Source organism: Quercus robur, chromosome 11, assembly GCF_932294415.1.
Source record: "Quercus robur chromosome 11, dhQueRobu3.1, whole genome shotgun sequence".
In the NCBI taxonomy this organism is placed as follows: Eukaryota; Viridiplantae; Streptophyta; class Magnoliopsida; order Fagales; family Fagaceae; genus Quercus; species Quercus robur.
This window is the reverse complement of record NC_065544.1, coordinates 4,862,669-4,875,170: the sequence shown is the minus strand read 5'-3', so window position 1 is coordinate 4,875,170 and position 12,502 is coordinate 4,862,669. Positions and strand designations below refer to the sequence as shown.

Below are 12,502 nucleotides of genomic sequence, written 5' to 3'. Positions count from 1 at the left end.
CAATTTTTTATAAAGAATATTGTACATATATTATAACATATTTGTTATAAAACTTTGTTAGTACTAAGTTTATCATAAAAAGTAACAATTATAAATTGCAGAAACATATTCATTATAATTATTTTGTTGAAGTAATCAACAAAAAAGAATCAACTTTAGAGTAATATTGTATAATAAAAGTTGATAAAAGCATGGTAACATTCCATATTATTGATATTTATTTTGTGATGTAATAAAGAGCTTTATAAAACTTGATAAAAGCATGGTAATTCATTCCATATTATTGATATTTATTTTGTGATGTAATAAAGAGCTTTATTGCAAAATTTTGTTTTTTTTTTTGTTTCTTGAATGCTTTGTTTTTTGAAGTATGTCGACGCTTGTAAAGCATGTTAAGGGGTATGTTATCATCATCTGTTTCTTCATCTTCAACATTTGAAGTTTGGTCTATCCTTATTTGTTTAATTTGTGAGCTTTTATCATTTTCTCCTTTTGTTGCATCATTTGTGTGGATCATTAATGAAATGGCACTGGAAGATTCATGGCTGGATCTTACAAAGTTTATGCTGGCAGATTTGTTGTCGCTAAGATTTTGCATAGATATCTGCATTCATATTAAATTTGAGCACGTTATTTACATCAATATAGTGTAGAGAAAGAAATAATATAGCATACTGGCTTGTGTTTTTTTTTTCTTCCATACCTTTTTCTCATTTGAAGGTGCATCAAAAATCTTAGCAATTGTGTAATTTTCAAAACCATCCTTCAGATTGAATTCATTCAAGCGAAGTAGAAAAATGTATTTTGTTCCTAAAATTTTCTTAAGATCACGTGGGATTCCATCTTCAATATTAATCTGATATTAGGAATTTTAATTTATATTATAATCTATAGTTTTACAATAAATTTAATAATTTAAATAAGTTGTACCTCGATTTGTTTTTCAGCAAGGTCTTTTGCAGATTTATTTAGGATTTTCTCAGCATCTTGATCAAATATGACAAAAGTTGTCTTGTTAGTTGAATCAAAAACTTCAATTTGAATCCTGTATCTGAAGTATTTTGCAATTGTATAGTAATTATAGTAAGATGAATATGTTTATAAAAAAAGTTTCAAACTTTGTAGTTAATGTGTGTGCCTCTAACCTTGGTATAGGCAGATTTGTTTTTGTTTCACATTTTGCGCACCAAAACGATCCTGATTGTGGTTTGACCTTCTTTCCATATAACACACATGAAATATAATACCAACCCATTGTTGTATCAATGTTGCTTATTGTTGCAACACAATAGCAGTTAACATCCTGCAATGAATTTTGAAGTAATATGTTTTTTTTTTTTAAGTAAATGATGTATTATTATATTTTCATGTAAATGATGAGTCTACTTTGAAATGATTAACAAACCTGTTTCGTAGGATCTCATTCAATGCATTTAAGCTCTGTTTGAAGATAAATCCTCCTCTGAAAACTGTTTTGCACGTATTTTTGGTATTTCTTGTATATGATCATGTTTTTAACCATTCCTATCATTGAATTTTTAAAAAGGAAAAAAGAATGTAAATGGTATTTTGTGAGATAAAAAATGATATTTATCATTTTTTTTTATTAATAATTTTTAAAATATGCACCTGCCAATTATTTCAACAACCATGGGAATCTCAAGATTTAGATATACTTTTGTTGCACTGGTGGATGACAAAGAGAATTTGCCTACAAAAATTGCAGAATACATTATAACAAACAAAATCGTATTGAATTGAAATTGAGAAAAAGGAAGACATGTTTTAATGAGAATGAAATTCTCTAAAAGTATCATTAGATTGATTTGAAAATGAATAAGTTTGAGTATAAAAAATTTATAATTAGTGATTACATTTCTCATTGTAAAATTTATGGCCTAAGATTAGTAACCAATATACTTATTAACTTGATAGCAGTACTAAGTACATTAAAACTGATAGTTGGTAACATTATTTAGTTATACTTACCTCCAAATGATTTGACAATAGTCAAAGTTGCAATTAAGACAAAAGGTCCTAGATTGTTCTTATATACATCTTCATCAATTCGCTAGACACTTGTTCCCCATAGTGAAAGCCTAATTTCTTTTCCCCTGGTATAGTTAAAATCATTGAGGATTTTTTCAATATTAGTAATTTTTTTATTTATAATTGATTTTTCTATATAAACATATAATGACATCAATATCACATCAAAAATTTTGTCTTACTCTTTCAAAAGAAAATTCCACAAATCAAATGCACAGGTTATACTTCAAAGCTTCTGAAGGTGGTTTTCCATGTTATAATACCTTTATGGATCTAATATTCATAGAGTAAAGCAAGGTTTGATTTTGAATTTTCTGAGTATCCAAAATTTCAAATTCTTCATCACTTATAGTTAACAGTGTTAAGGACAATGCAAGGCATGAACAATAGACCAAAAAAATTGGCGGCTGTAGAAGCTGTTTAAAAATTACACTTTTCTACTATTAGGATAACTCCATCACTATTTAATATAAAATGAGTTTCGAGGCTAAAAATATATATATACATATATAAATGTGTTTCAATCCTTTATCATTTATATAGAAATAGCAAGCAACAACAATCAACATTGTCAAGGGAAATCATGGCATGAATAATAGACCACAACATGAGCTGGTTCTATAAAAGGTAGCAGGCCTTTGCGGTGAAACCTATAACTTTTATGGGCCTAATATTCATAGTTAGTAATATGCAGAGCAAGAGCAACCAATTCCCAAAGTTAATACTACACAATCATATATAACTACACACCATAACTGCCCAAAAAAATAATAATAATAATAATAAACCAAGTTAAGTGTGATGCTTCTATTATGTATGGCTATTGTAGGTGAGGTTAAGTAGTGTATTCAAATGCGAATTTTAGCTGTCATAGCACAATTATTAATAAATATTCCTATTTAATTATCTAATTATCATTGATTATAAATATAAACTTTAAGACATGAAACTATTCAAAGTAAGTAAAGATATGGATGAGACAAAGTAAAGCAAAGTTTGATTTTGAATTTTCTCAATATCCAAAACTTCAAATTCTCCATCACTTACTATTAACAGTATTACGGAAAATGAAATATAAAAGATGATATATTCAACTTACTAATATACAATACTAAGCCTTACACTAAAAGAGAGTTAAGAAAACATGAGGATTGACCGCTATAAAAAATAAGCAAGTGTGAAGGTTCTATTATGTATGGCTGCTGTAGGTGAGGTTAAGTAGTGTATTCAAATGTGAATTTCAGTAGTTATAGTACAACTATTAATCAATCTTCCTATTTAATTATCATTGATTTTAAATTTTAAGACATGAAACTATTCAAAGTAAGTAAAAATATGGATGAGACAGAGTAAAGCAAAGTTTGATTTTAAATTTTCTCAATATCCAAAACCTCAAATTCCCCATCACTTACCATTAATAGTATTACGGATAATCCAAGGCATGAATAATAGACCAAAATATTTGATGGCTGTAAAAGCTGTTTAAATTACATTTTACTATGGCTGGGATAACTCCATCACTATTTAATCTAAAACGTGTTTCGAATCAAAAGAAAAAAGAAAATATATACATATATAAAATGTGTTTTAGTCCTTTATCATTTAAATAAAAAAAGCAAGCAATAACAATGAACATTATCAAGGGAAATCGATCCATGGCATGAATAATAGATCACAACGTGGGCTGGTTTTATAAAAGGCAGCAGTCCTTTACGGTGAAACCTATAACATGGTAGCTTTCATTTTAATAGATCCCTGCTAAATCACAAAATAATTTAGGCCATTTACACTACTCAAAAGACAATTAATCATGCAATAAAAAGCCTAAGCAAAGATTCAATAGACTTTTAGGCAAGTGACAACCAAAGAAATACTCCAACCAAGCTAATTACTATATCAATACAATTATTCCAAATTATGAAATTAGTACCTGTAAGCTCAGTTGTAGGCAGATGCTTATCCAAGGCATTGGAATTTGTAGGCATATGTATCCTGAATTCTTGTACAGTAGTTGTAGTAGCAACATCACCATTAAGCCCAACAACCGAGTGAGAAAAAACATTTATAACTGAAGGGGTTGATCGCTGCAAATATTGAGCATTTGAACTACTTTCCTAAGTACGGTTAAAGTTCAATACCATTCACCTATTAAGTCTTGCTCGCTTACAACTATCTATATCATGGATCATTGCTATGTCTTTATGCTTTTTACTCCTATGGCTTCCACCTCCAAATTTCTTTGATGACACTATGTTTGTGGAATGCATCTTGGCCATCCTTTTCCTGTACATGATCATGCACCTTCTTTGGCGCGCAAGTCTTGCAGCCTCCATTTCCCCCAATAAATTCCTCTACTCAAAACTATTAAGGGACCTCATGGTTTTTGAAAGGGAATTTGAAATTAATTGTAAATACTTCCTTTGTTTTGTTTTATTTGTGTTTTCTTTTTTTGGTTCAACAAACAAATCAATATTGTTTCTATGGGTTAACAACTATTGAATTATAAATAGTTTTCAAAGATGGGTAAACTAAATAAACAACAAATCAATAAACAAACTACTGAAGAGAAACATGAAATTAACAACGAATGTGAAATGAGATGTAAGATTATAGTGGCATAACAACGAATATAGTATTTTGGGATTCAAAAATAAATTAATAAACGAACTATTTAAGAGGAACATAAAATTAAGAAAGTAAACATACCTCTCTGAAATGAATTGTGATAAATTATAGTGGCATAACTTTTGAGGCATAAGGAGACGAAGATATATAAAAGAACAGATTTTACAACATGCAAAACAAACATTAATTGAAACTAACTCTTCAATTTCATAAATCAGGTGGCATTTACCTGGTGTTAACTGCATTGTATAATTGGTTGGAAGTGGCTACATTGAAGCCCAATATATTAAACGCTGAAATCTTTTAAGCTCCTGCATTTAGGTCTTCAAATAATCACCGAGTCGAAGTAAAAACCGTTGTTTTTTTTAGAAGTTGAAGAGTGTTTGTATAGATAATCACTGAGTTGGAATGGAAACCATTGTTTTCTTAGAAGTTGAAGAGTTTTTGTATAGAGAAACAGAGGTTCGCTGTGACTAAAATTCTTGGCTGGGTTTCATCTACAGGTGGGAAAGAAGAAAAGGGTTTGTGTGTAAAAATTTAGACTTTCATCAACTGAACTGTGGGGTGGGTCAGCCTTGGCGTGGGTTAGCCTTTGAGCTACACGTTGGTGGGGTGTTCAGAGTTGGCATGGGTTAGCCTTTGAGGTACACGTTGGTGGGAATTCAGATTATAGCCTTTGAGCTACACGTTGGCGGGTTGTTCAATGTGGGTTATCCTTTGAGCTACACGTTGGTGGGGGTTCAAAGTTGGGGTGGGTCAAAGGTTGTAGCCTTTCAGCTACATGTTGGTGGGAAATTCATATTTGGGTCAATATTTATGGGATTGGGCTTTTCATCTACTTTGACAACGTAGTTTTTTTTTTTTTAGAAGATTACAATTGTTTGGTCATTGTTGCCATATATGTGACAGTAAAAATAAATTACTATAAATTATTGGGTTATAATTAAAAAATTTAATGTAGAAAAGGTTAAAAAGACTAAATGGAAGCTTAGAGTGCCACATGGCAGGACCTCATGCATTTCCGCATGAGGTCTTTGCTTTTATATATATATTGATAAGGAAGTAAACATCCTTATTCAAGGAAAAAAAAAAATGCACACTTCAATTTTCAAGATATCATCCTAAAAGGCTAAAACATATTTAAATTTTGAATATTCCAGAAATTTATTAAGATCTAGTTATCCACTATGAAATGATAAAAATACTTTAATTTTCAATATTCTAGAAATGTATTAAAATCTAGCTATCCAGATTGACACTAGAGATATGAACTTGAAATTGGTAAGAGACAAAAATTAGACATTCAAAATCAAAATCATAAATGATTGAGTTGGAAACTTAGAATTATCATTAGATTTCTTTCTCTCTTTTTTTCCTAGAGAGAGTAAAGCAAAGCAATATAGTAGGGGTTCAACAATTTTTGTAATTGTAAAAAATGTGAATGAGATAATGTTTGGTTTTATGGATGAAGCAAATTTCCTTGACATGAATTTTTTGTATAGGCAAAATTATCATCCCTACACGAGCATTTTCATCAGCTCAATACGTTGAGCTTCTCCTTTCCCCCCCCCCCCTCCCCCTCCCCCCCTTAGGCAGGGAGAAAACACCCAGGCCCACCACCTTTTTCCTTTTTTTCTCTCCCCCTCCCAATCAAACATCCACTAAAACTACTTTCTCTCCACTTTTCTCTTCTTAATTTTCTATCCTCCTTAAAATCCCTTCAAACAAACATACCCTAAGGGAGAAACCAACTAAGGTAGACTTATGTGTGAGTATTTTTGGGTCTTATATCATCTCTACCATCTTGTTTCTAACGTTGGTCTCCTTGGATTTCTCATTGTGAGCTATCTATTCGTTCCCACATAAAAATTAATTGCAACTTTAGTCTATTTCAACCAAGGTTGACTCAACCCCCCACAATATTAATTTTAGAAATATTTTTTAAAAGTTTAGTACATGTTTATATTCTCAATATATCCCAAAAAAAAAAAATTAATGTAATACTGTCATATCCTTATTGTATTGTATTGCAACCATGTCTAGTGTTTGAATCAATGCTACTTAGCCCTCTCTTTATATATCTAAGGATCAAGTTCCATCTGTTCGATGCTCCACACACATACATGACAAGACCAGCAGTGCATTTCCACAGCTAGATGAATCAAGTTTCTGTTTCTCATATCTTAGAGCCAAGCAATTCAGACGGAACAAAAAGAGAGCTGTGACAAATTGTATAAATAACAAACTAACAAGGTTATCACAAAATAAAAGATTGTAGCTAAGCTAAGTGAAGGAATATACTGTAAACCAAAGTAGAAAACGAGGAAATAAACTATATGCATTCCAAATCTCGGATGGGCCAGCATCAACAAAGAAAAGCAACAATAATATTTCAATTAATAAATACATAATTGATTAAAGCTCTTTTAGACCGGAGTAGTCATTACTTCCACTTGATATTCATATGGATAACAATTCGAAAGACAAAAGTTACAATACTGCCACGGGGTAAAGAGAAAGTAATATGACAGCGTCACTGTCACCGACCCCAAAGTGAAAAACAAATACTAATTGATCATGCTTTTCCAAATTTGATTCTTCCGCGTAAATCAAATGGATGGATCCAATGTGACAGAATTAGTGGAGCAATTGATTGATCCTTCGGAGTAATTACTGGGTTATAAAGTAACAGAGGAGCAATTACTAATGAGCTGGAGTAGATGTGGAATCCGATTCTCAAAAAAAAAAAAAAAAAAAGAAGATGTGGAATCCACTAATGGGTAGTTTAGTCAAATCTGTATGGAGCCAGATGTGCAAATCACCAATCGCAGCTTGCTGGGCACACAAACTTTGGCACAACTTTGTAGAAAGACTTAAACAACAGGTAAATTAGGCCTTGAAGCAAAATACTAGCTGATTAAAGCGTTTCATTTCTGGCAATACACTTCTCTTCAACTATCCTGTATTCCTATAGCAATATATTACTAGAGTGAGTGAAAGGGAGATCATATGGCGGACTTACTTCTTTCTGCCTTGGTGAGCACTGTGGTGGGGAACTTGAGTACTTCTGCGCTAAAAGAATTTGCAGTTGCTTGGGGCTTGGGAACTGAGCTCGACAATCTTAAGAGCACGATGTCTGCCATCCGATCCGTTGTCAAATATGCAGAGGAGAAGCAGTCGAACAATGAAGTTATCATGGATTGGCTGGGAAAGCTCAAAGATGTAGCTTGTGATGCGGATAATGTTCTGGACGAGTTTGCAACTGAAGCTCTAATGCGAAAGTTGGAGAGAGAGAAAGGTGCGACTAGCCAAGTAAGTAGATTCTTTTCTCTTCCAAACAGACTTATATTTCGCATGAAAATGGCACATAAATTGAAGAATGTGAGGAATAGACTGGATGCCATTTCTAGGGAGAGATCTTTTCACTTGGGAGAGGGAGATATAAACACGGAAGCTTTTGATGTAGAAAAAAGACAAACTGGCTCACTTGTGAATGAAAGTAAGATTTATGGAAGAGATGAGGAAAAAGAAAAGATCATTGAAGTGTTGCTCACTAATGTGTCTGATGATCAAGATAATCTGGCCATTTATGCTATATGGGGTATGGGGGGCTTGGGTAAAACAACACTTGCACAATTAGTCTACAATGATGCAAGGGTGAAGAGCAATTTTGAATTGAGAATTTGGGTGTGTGTATCAGATGATTTCCAGATAAGAAGGTTGCTAAGGGCGATCATAGAGTCTATTGATCGTGGTGCATGTAGTATTTCCGAGTTGGATCCACTACAGCAAAAGTTGCAAGAAAAATTGCGTGGGAGAAAATTCTTGCTTGTCTTGGACGATGTCTGGAATGAGAACCAAGAGGAATGGGACCGCCTAAAACATACGTTGATGTGTGGAGAGAAAGGTAGTATGCTTATAGAGACAACTCGGATTGAAAAAATTGCACTGATGATGGCCAGAGTACTTCCTATACACCACATTGGATGCTTGCCAGAGGATGAATCTTGGTCCTTATTTAAAGGACGTGCATTTGGGTTGGAAAGGGTAGAAGAAAGATCAGAATTGGAATCAATCGGCAAGGAAATAGTGAAGAAATGTGGAGGGGTACCTCTAGCAATAAATGCTCTTGGAGGCCTTGTGTGCTCAAAAAGAACGAAAAGTGAATGGTCAATTGTGAAAGAAAGTCAGATTTGGAATTTACCAAAAAGTGAGAATTCCATCCTGCCTGCCCTCATGTTGAGCTATCACTATCTATCCCCACATCTTAGGCAATGTTTTGCTTATTGCTGTGTATTTCCCAAAGATCATGAGCTTAAGATGGATAAGTTGATAGAACTGTGGATGGCTAATGGTTTTATTCCCTTCAAAGGACCATCAGAGTTGTATGATTTTGGTGTTGGTATCTTCAATGAATTAGTACGGAGGACTTTCTTTCAAGATGTCAAGGAGTATCGCGGCTATATAACGTGTAAAATGCATGACCTTATGCATGAACTTGCTCAATCTATTATGAGGCATGAATGCGTTGCAATGGAATCTGGTAAAGATGTGAAGGTTGAAGGCAGGATTTTTCATATGTTTTTTGGCATGATCTCATCACAAGACATTTCTTTGAATGAGGACCTACATAAAGTTCGATCTCTACGCTCATGCATTGATGCATTTGATTGTACAGCTTCTCTGCCATTCTTCTTGAAACAAAAGTATCTTCGGGTATTGGGTTTTAGATTTCCCGTTCAGGAAGTACCAAGATCAATCAACAATTTAAAACATTTAAGGTATCTTAACATGTCTGGGTCTATGATCAAAGTTTTACCTGAATCAACAACCTGCCTCTTGAACTTGCAAACGTTGAAACTAGATTATTGTCACTCTCTTTGTAAGTTACCCAAAGGTATGAAGCACATGAAAAACCTTATGTATCTTGGGATCACTGAATGTTTTTCTCTTACTCGTATGCCTGAAGGAATAGGACAATTAACTTGCCTCCAATCATTGAGCTTCTTCATTGTTGGCAAGGAAAAAGGTTATCAAGTAAGTGAGTTGAAAGGGCTAAACCTTCGAAAAGAGTTGAAAATAAAGGAACTTAATAATATCAGAAATTCAGTGGAGGCCAAAAATGCAAATTTGATCGGAAAACAAAATCTTCATTCACTAAGTTTGGTTTGGCGGAGTGAAAATAAAAGCCATGTACCAGAACATGTTGAAGATGTTCTTGATGGTCTCCAACCTCATTCAAATCTGAAGGAACTGTCCATAAACAACTATCGTGGTTCAAAAATTCCAACATGGATTCAAGATTCAGTTCTTTGCAATTTGGTTGAAATTTCGCTAGATTGTTGGGAAAGATGTGAACATTTGCCACCTCTTGGAAAACTACTATTCCTCAAGGTTCTTGATATAACTGGCTGGCATGCTGTGAAATATATTGGCAATGAGTTCCATGGAGACGGTGCAATTTCGTTCCCCTCATTGAAGGAATTTAGGCTCCATAATATGCGCGATTTGGAGGAATGGAGAACAATGAATGGAAGAGAAAATTTTCCCTGCCTAAGCACATTAAGAATCACTGAGTGCCCAAAGTTAGTTGAAATTCCTATTATTCCTTCCATTACAGATTTGACTATGTGTAGAAGCAATGCAATGTTAATTAGGTCAGTGATGAATCTCACTTCACTTTCTTCCCTTGTGATTGAAGACATGGATGATGAATTGACAGTTCTTCCAGATGGACTGTTGCAAAATCATAATATGCTTAAAATTTTGAAGATTTTCAATATGCCCAATCTCAACTCACTGACTAATCAATTGGATAATCTTTCTGCATTGAATGAATTTCGTATTGAATGTTGTGACAAGATCGAAAGTCTTCCAGAAGGACTCCAAAACTTACATTCATTACGAAAATTGTACATACGGGAGTGTAATAATCTTTTGTCCTTACCAATGAATGGTTTGCAGGGCTTATCTTTACTACGGAGTCTATCCATTCGGAGCTGCAACAAATTCTACTCTTTGTCTGAGGGAATTCAATATTTAATTGCACTTGAGGATTTAGATATCATCTGGTGTTCGAAGTTAATTTCATTGCCAGAGGGTATTCAACATCTAACTGCTCTCCGTTCTCTGAGAATCTGCAACTGTAAAGACTTATCTTCTCTGCCTAAGCAGATTGGATGCCTCACATCGCTTTCAAATTTGGGAATTTTTCACTGCCCTAATCTAATGTCTATACCAGACGAGCTACAGAATCTTACGGCACTCAAAACATTGCAAATTAGAGGATGTCCACATCTGGAGAAGCGGTGCAAGAAAGACAGTGGAGAGGATTGGCATAAAATATCTCACATCCCCGACGTTCGCATCATATCTTAGTCAGAGATACCATCATCGACGGGTTGGGGATCGCTACATTTCTTATCTTATCAAATTGTATTTGTATTTTAATATGGATATTAATATATGCGTTACTCTAATGTATGCTTGCAGTAAACTAAACCCATGATGCCTTCGATGGACAATACAATGGTACATTCACCTTTAATCTTTGCTTGTTGTTGGTGTTCAGATTTTCTTCTCTTTTTCTCCCAAAAAAAAAGGTTCAATTCAATTTTGTGACACACTTGTCATTTCTATTTGTATATTTGTTGTATTTTAAAATTGCTATGGACAAGCCAATTTTTTTTTTCTTGAGTTTTCAGAGATTTTCTGTTTGTCCAATCTCAATTGCCATTATCTATTGTTAATGTGGGTAGGTGTGGCAAGTTTGTATAATGTTTTTATTTTATGCAATTGTCATTGTTTTTATAAAAATATTTTAAACTAAATGACAAAACTAAACCATTGGCACTCTATTTTTTTGTTGACTCACACAACCACACTCATCCATACATAAATAATACACTAAGTCTCTACTTAACCAATCAAATGCTTAAACAATCAGTCAATCACTAACTTTACTATTCTTTTTCTTGAATCTAACTTTATAATATAAAGTTATTTTAACATAATAACAATACATACACATATGTAACAAACACTCTGTATTTCCTAATTATTAAATTATATAAAGTTATATTATATTTATACTATAAACGCGCACATTCACACACACCACAAATCACACAAATAACATTATAACCAAAAAAAAAAATTGAAAAGTAATGCACACTATCAGTAACACAATCAGTATTAAATACACACTCACACATATATAATATAAATTTATAATAAAGAAAAAGATACTCACAGCTCACAAATACTCACTCTTTACTCTTAGAGTCGGAGATACCGAGATAGTCAAATAGAGAAAAAAGATAAGATTAGTTAAGATTCATGATATTAAGATCAAAGATCAGATCAAAGAGAAAGAGATAGAAAGATCTATGACCTATGTTGTTTGGTTTTGGGATGGGCAAATCTGTGTTGTTGCTTGATTTTGGGTTGGGCTAATATGTGATTAGGGTGTGTAAGATTTAAATTAAGGTGTGCCAAAGTATTTCTAAGATAAAATTAAACTAGTAAAAAAAATATTTTATATATAGATAATGTTTTTCCCAATACCCCTTGAACAACATGTAGAAACTCAATGGTACATTACCTTCAATCTTTGCTTGCTATTGGAGTTCAGATTTTCTTCTCTTTTTCTCCAAAAAAAAAAAAAAAGGTTCAATTCAATTTTGTGACACGCTTTTTATTACTACTAGTTGCAAACCTACACGTTGCGCGTGATAATTTTTTAGATAAAATACTATTTTAGTCCCTAGACTTTATAAAGAGTTTTTTTTTTTGTATTATTATATTTAATTGTTGATTTTATTGCACT

General features: G+C 32.9%; 1 protein-coding gene and 1 pseudogene across 7 annotated transcripts in view; one reads left to right on the top strand and one right to left on the bottom strand.

Moving 5' to 3' along the window:
• The window catches only part of LOC126707079 (uncharacterized), a 71,103-nt pseudogene that overhangs the window by 32,632 nt on the left and 25,969 nt on the right, over positions 1 to 12,502 (bottom strand).
• Positions 7,521 to 12,502, top strand: part of LOC126707074 (putative disease resistance protein RGA1) — a 134,053-nt gene continuing 129,071 nt past the window's right edge. The window contains exon 1 of one of the 7 annotated variants that reach the window (XM_050406666.1): positions 7,521 to 9,076. In XM_050406666.1, coding sequence (XP_050262623.1) covers positions 7,684 to 9,076 — 1,393 coding nt within the window. In that variant the 5' untranslated portion in view covers positions 7,521 to 7,683. The remainder of the gene's footprint in view (positions 9,077 to 12,502) is intronic. The other 6 variants (XM_050406671.1, XM_050406667.1, XM_050406670.1 and 3 more) reach the window with 6 other exon arrangements.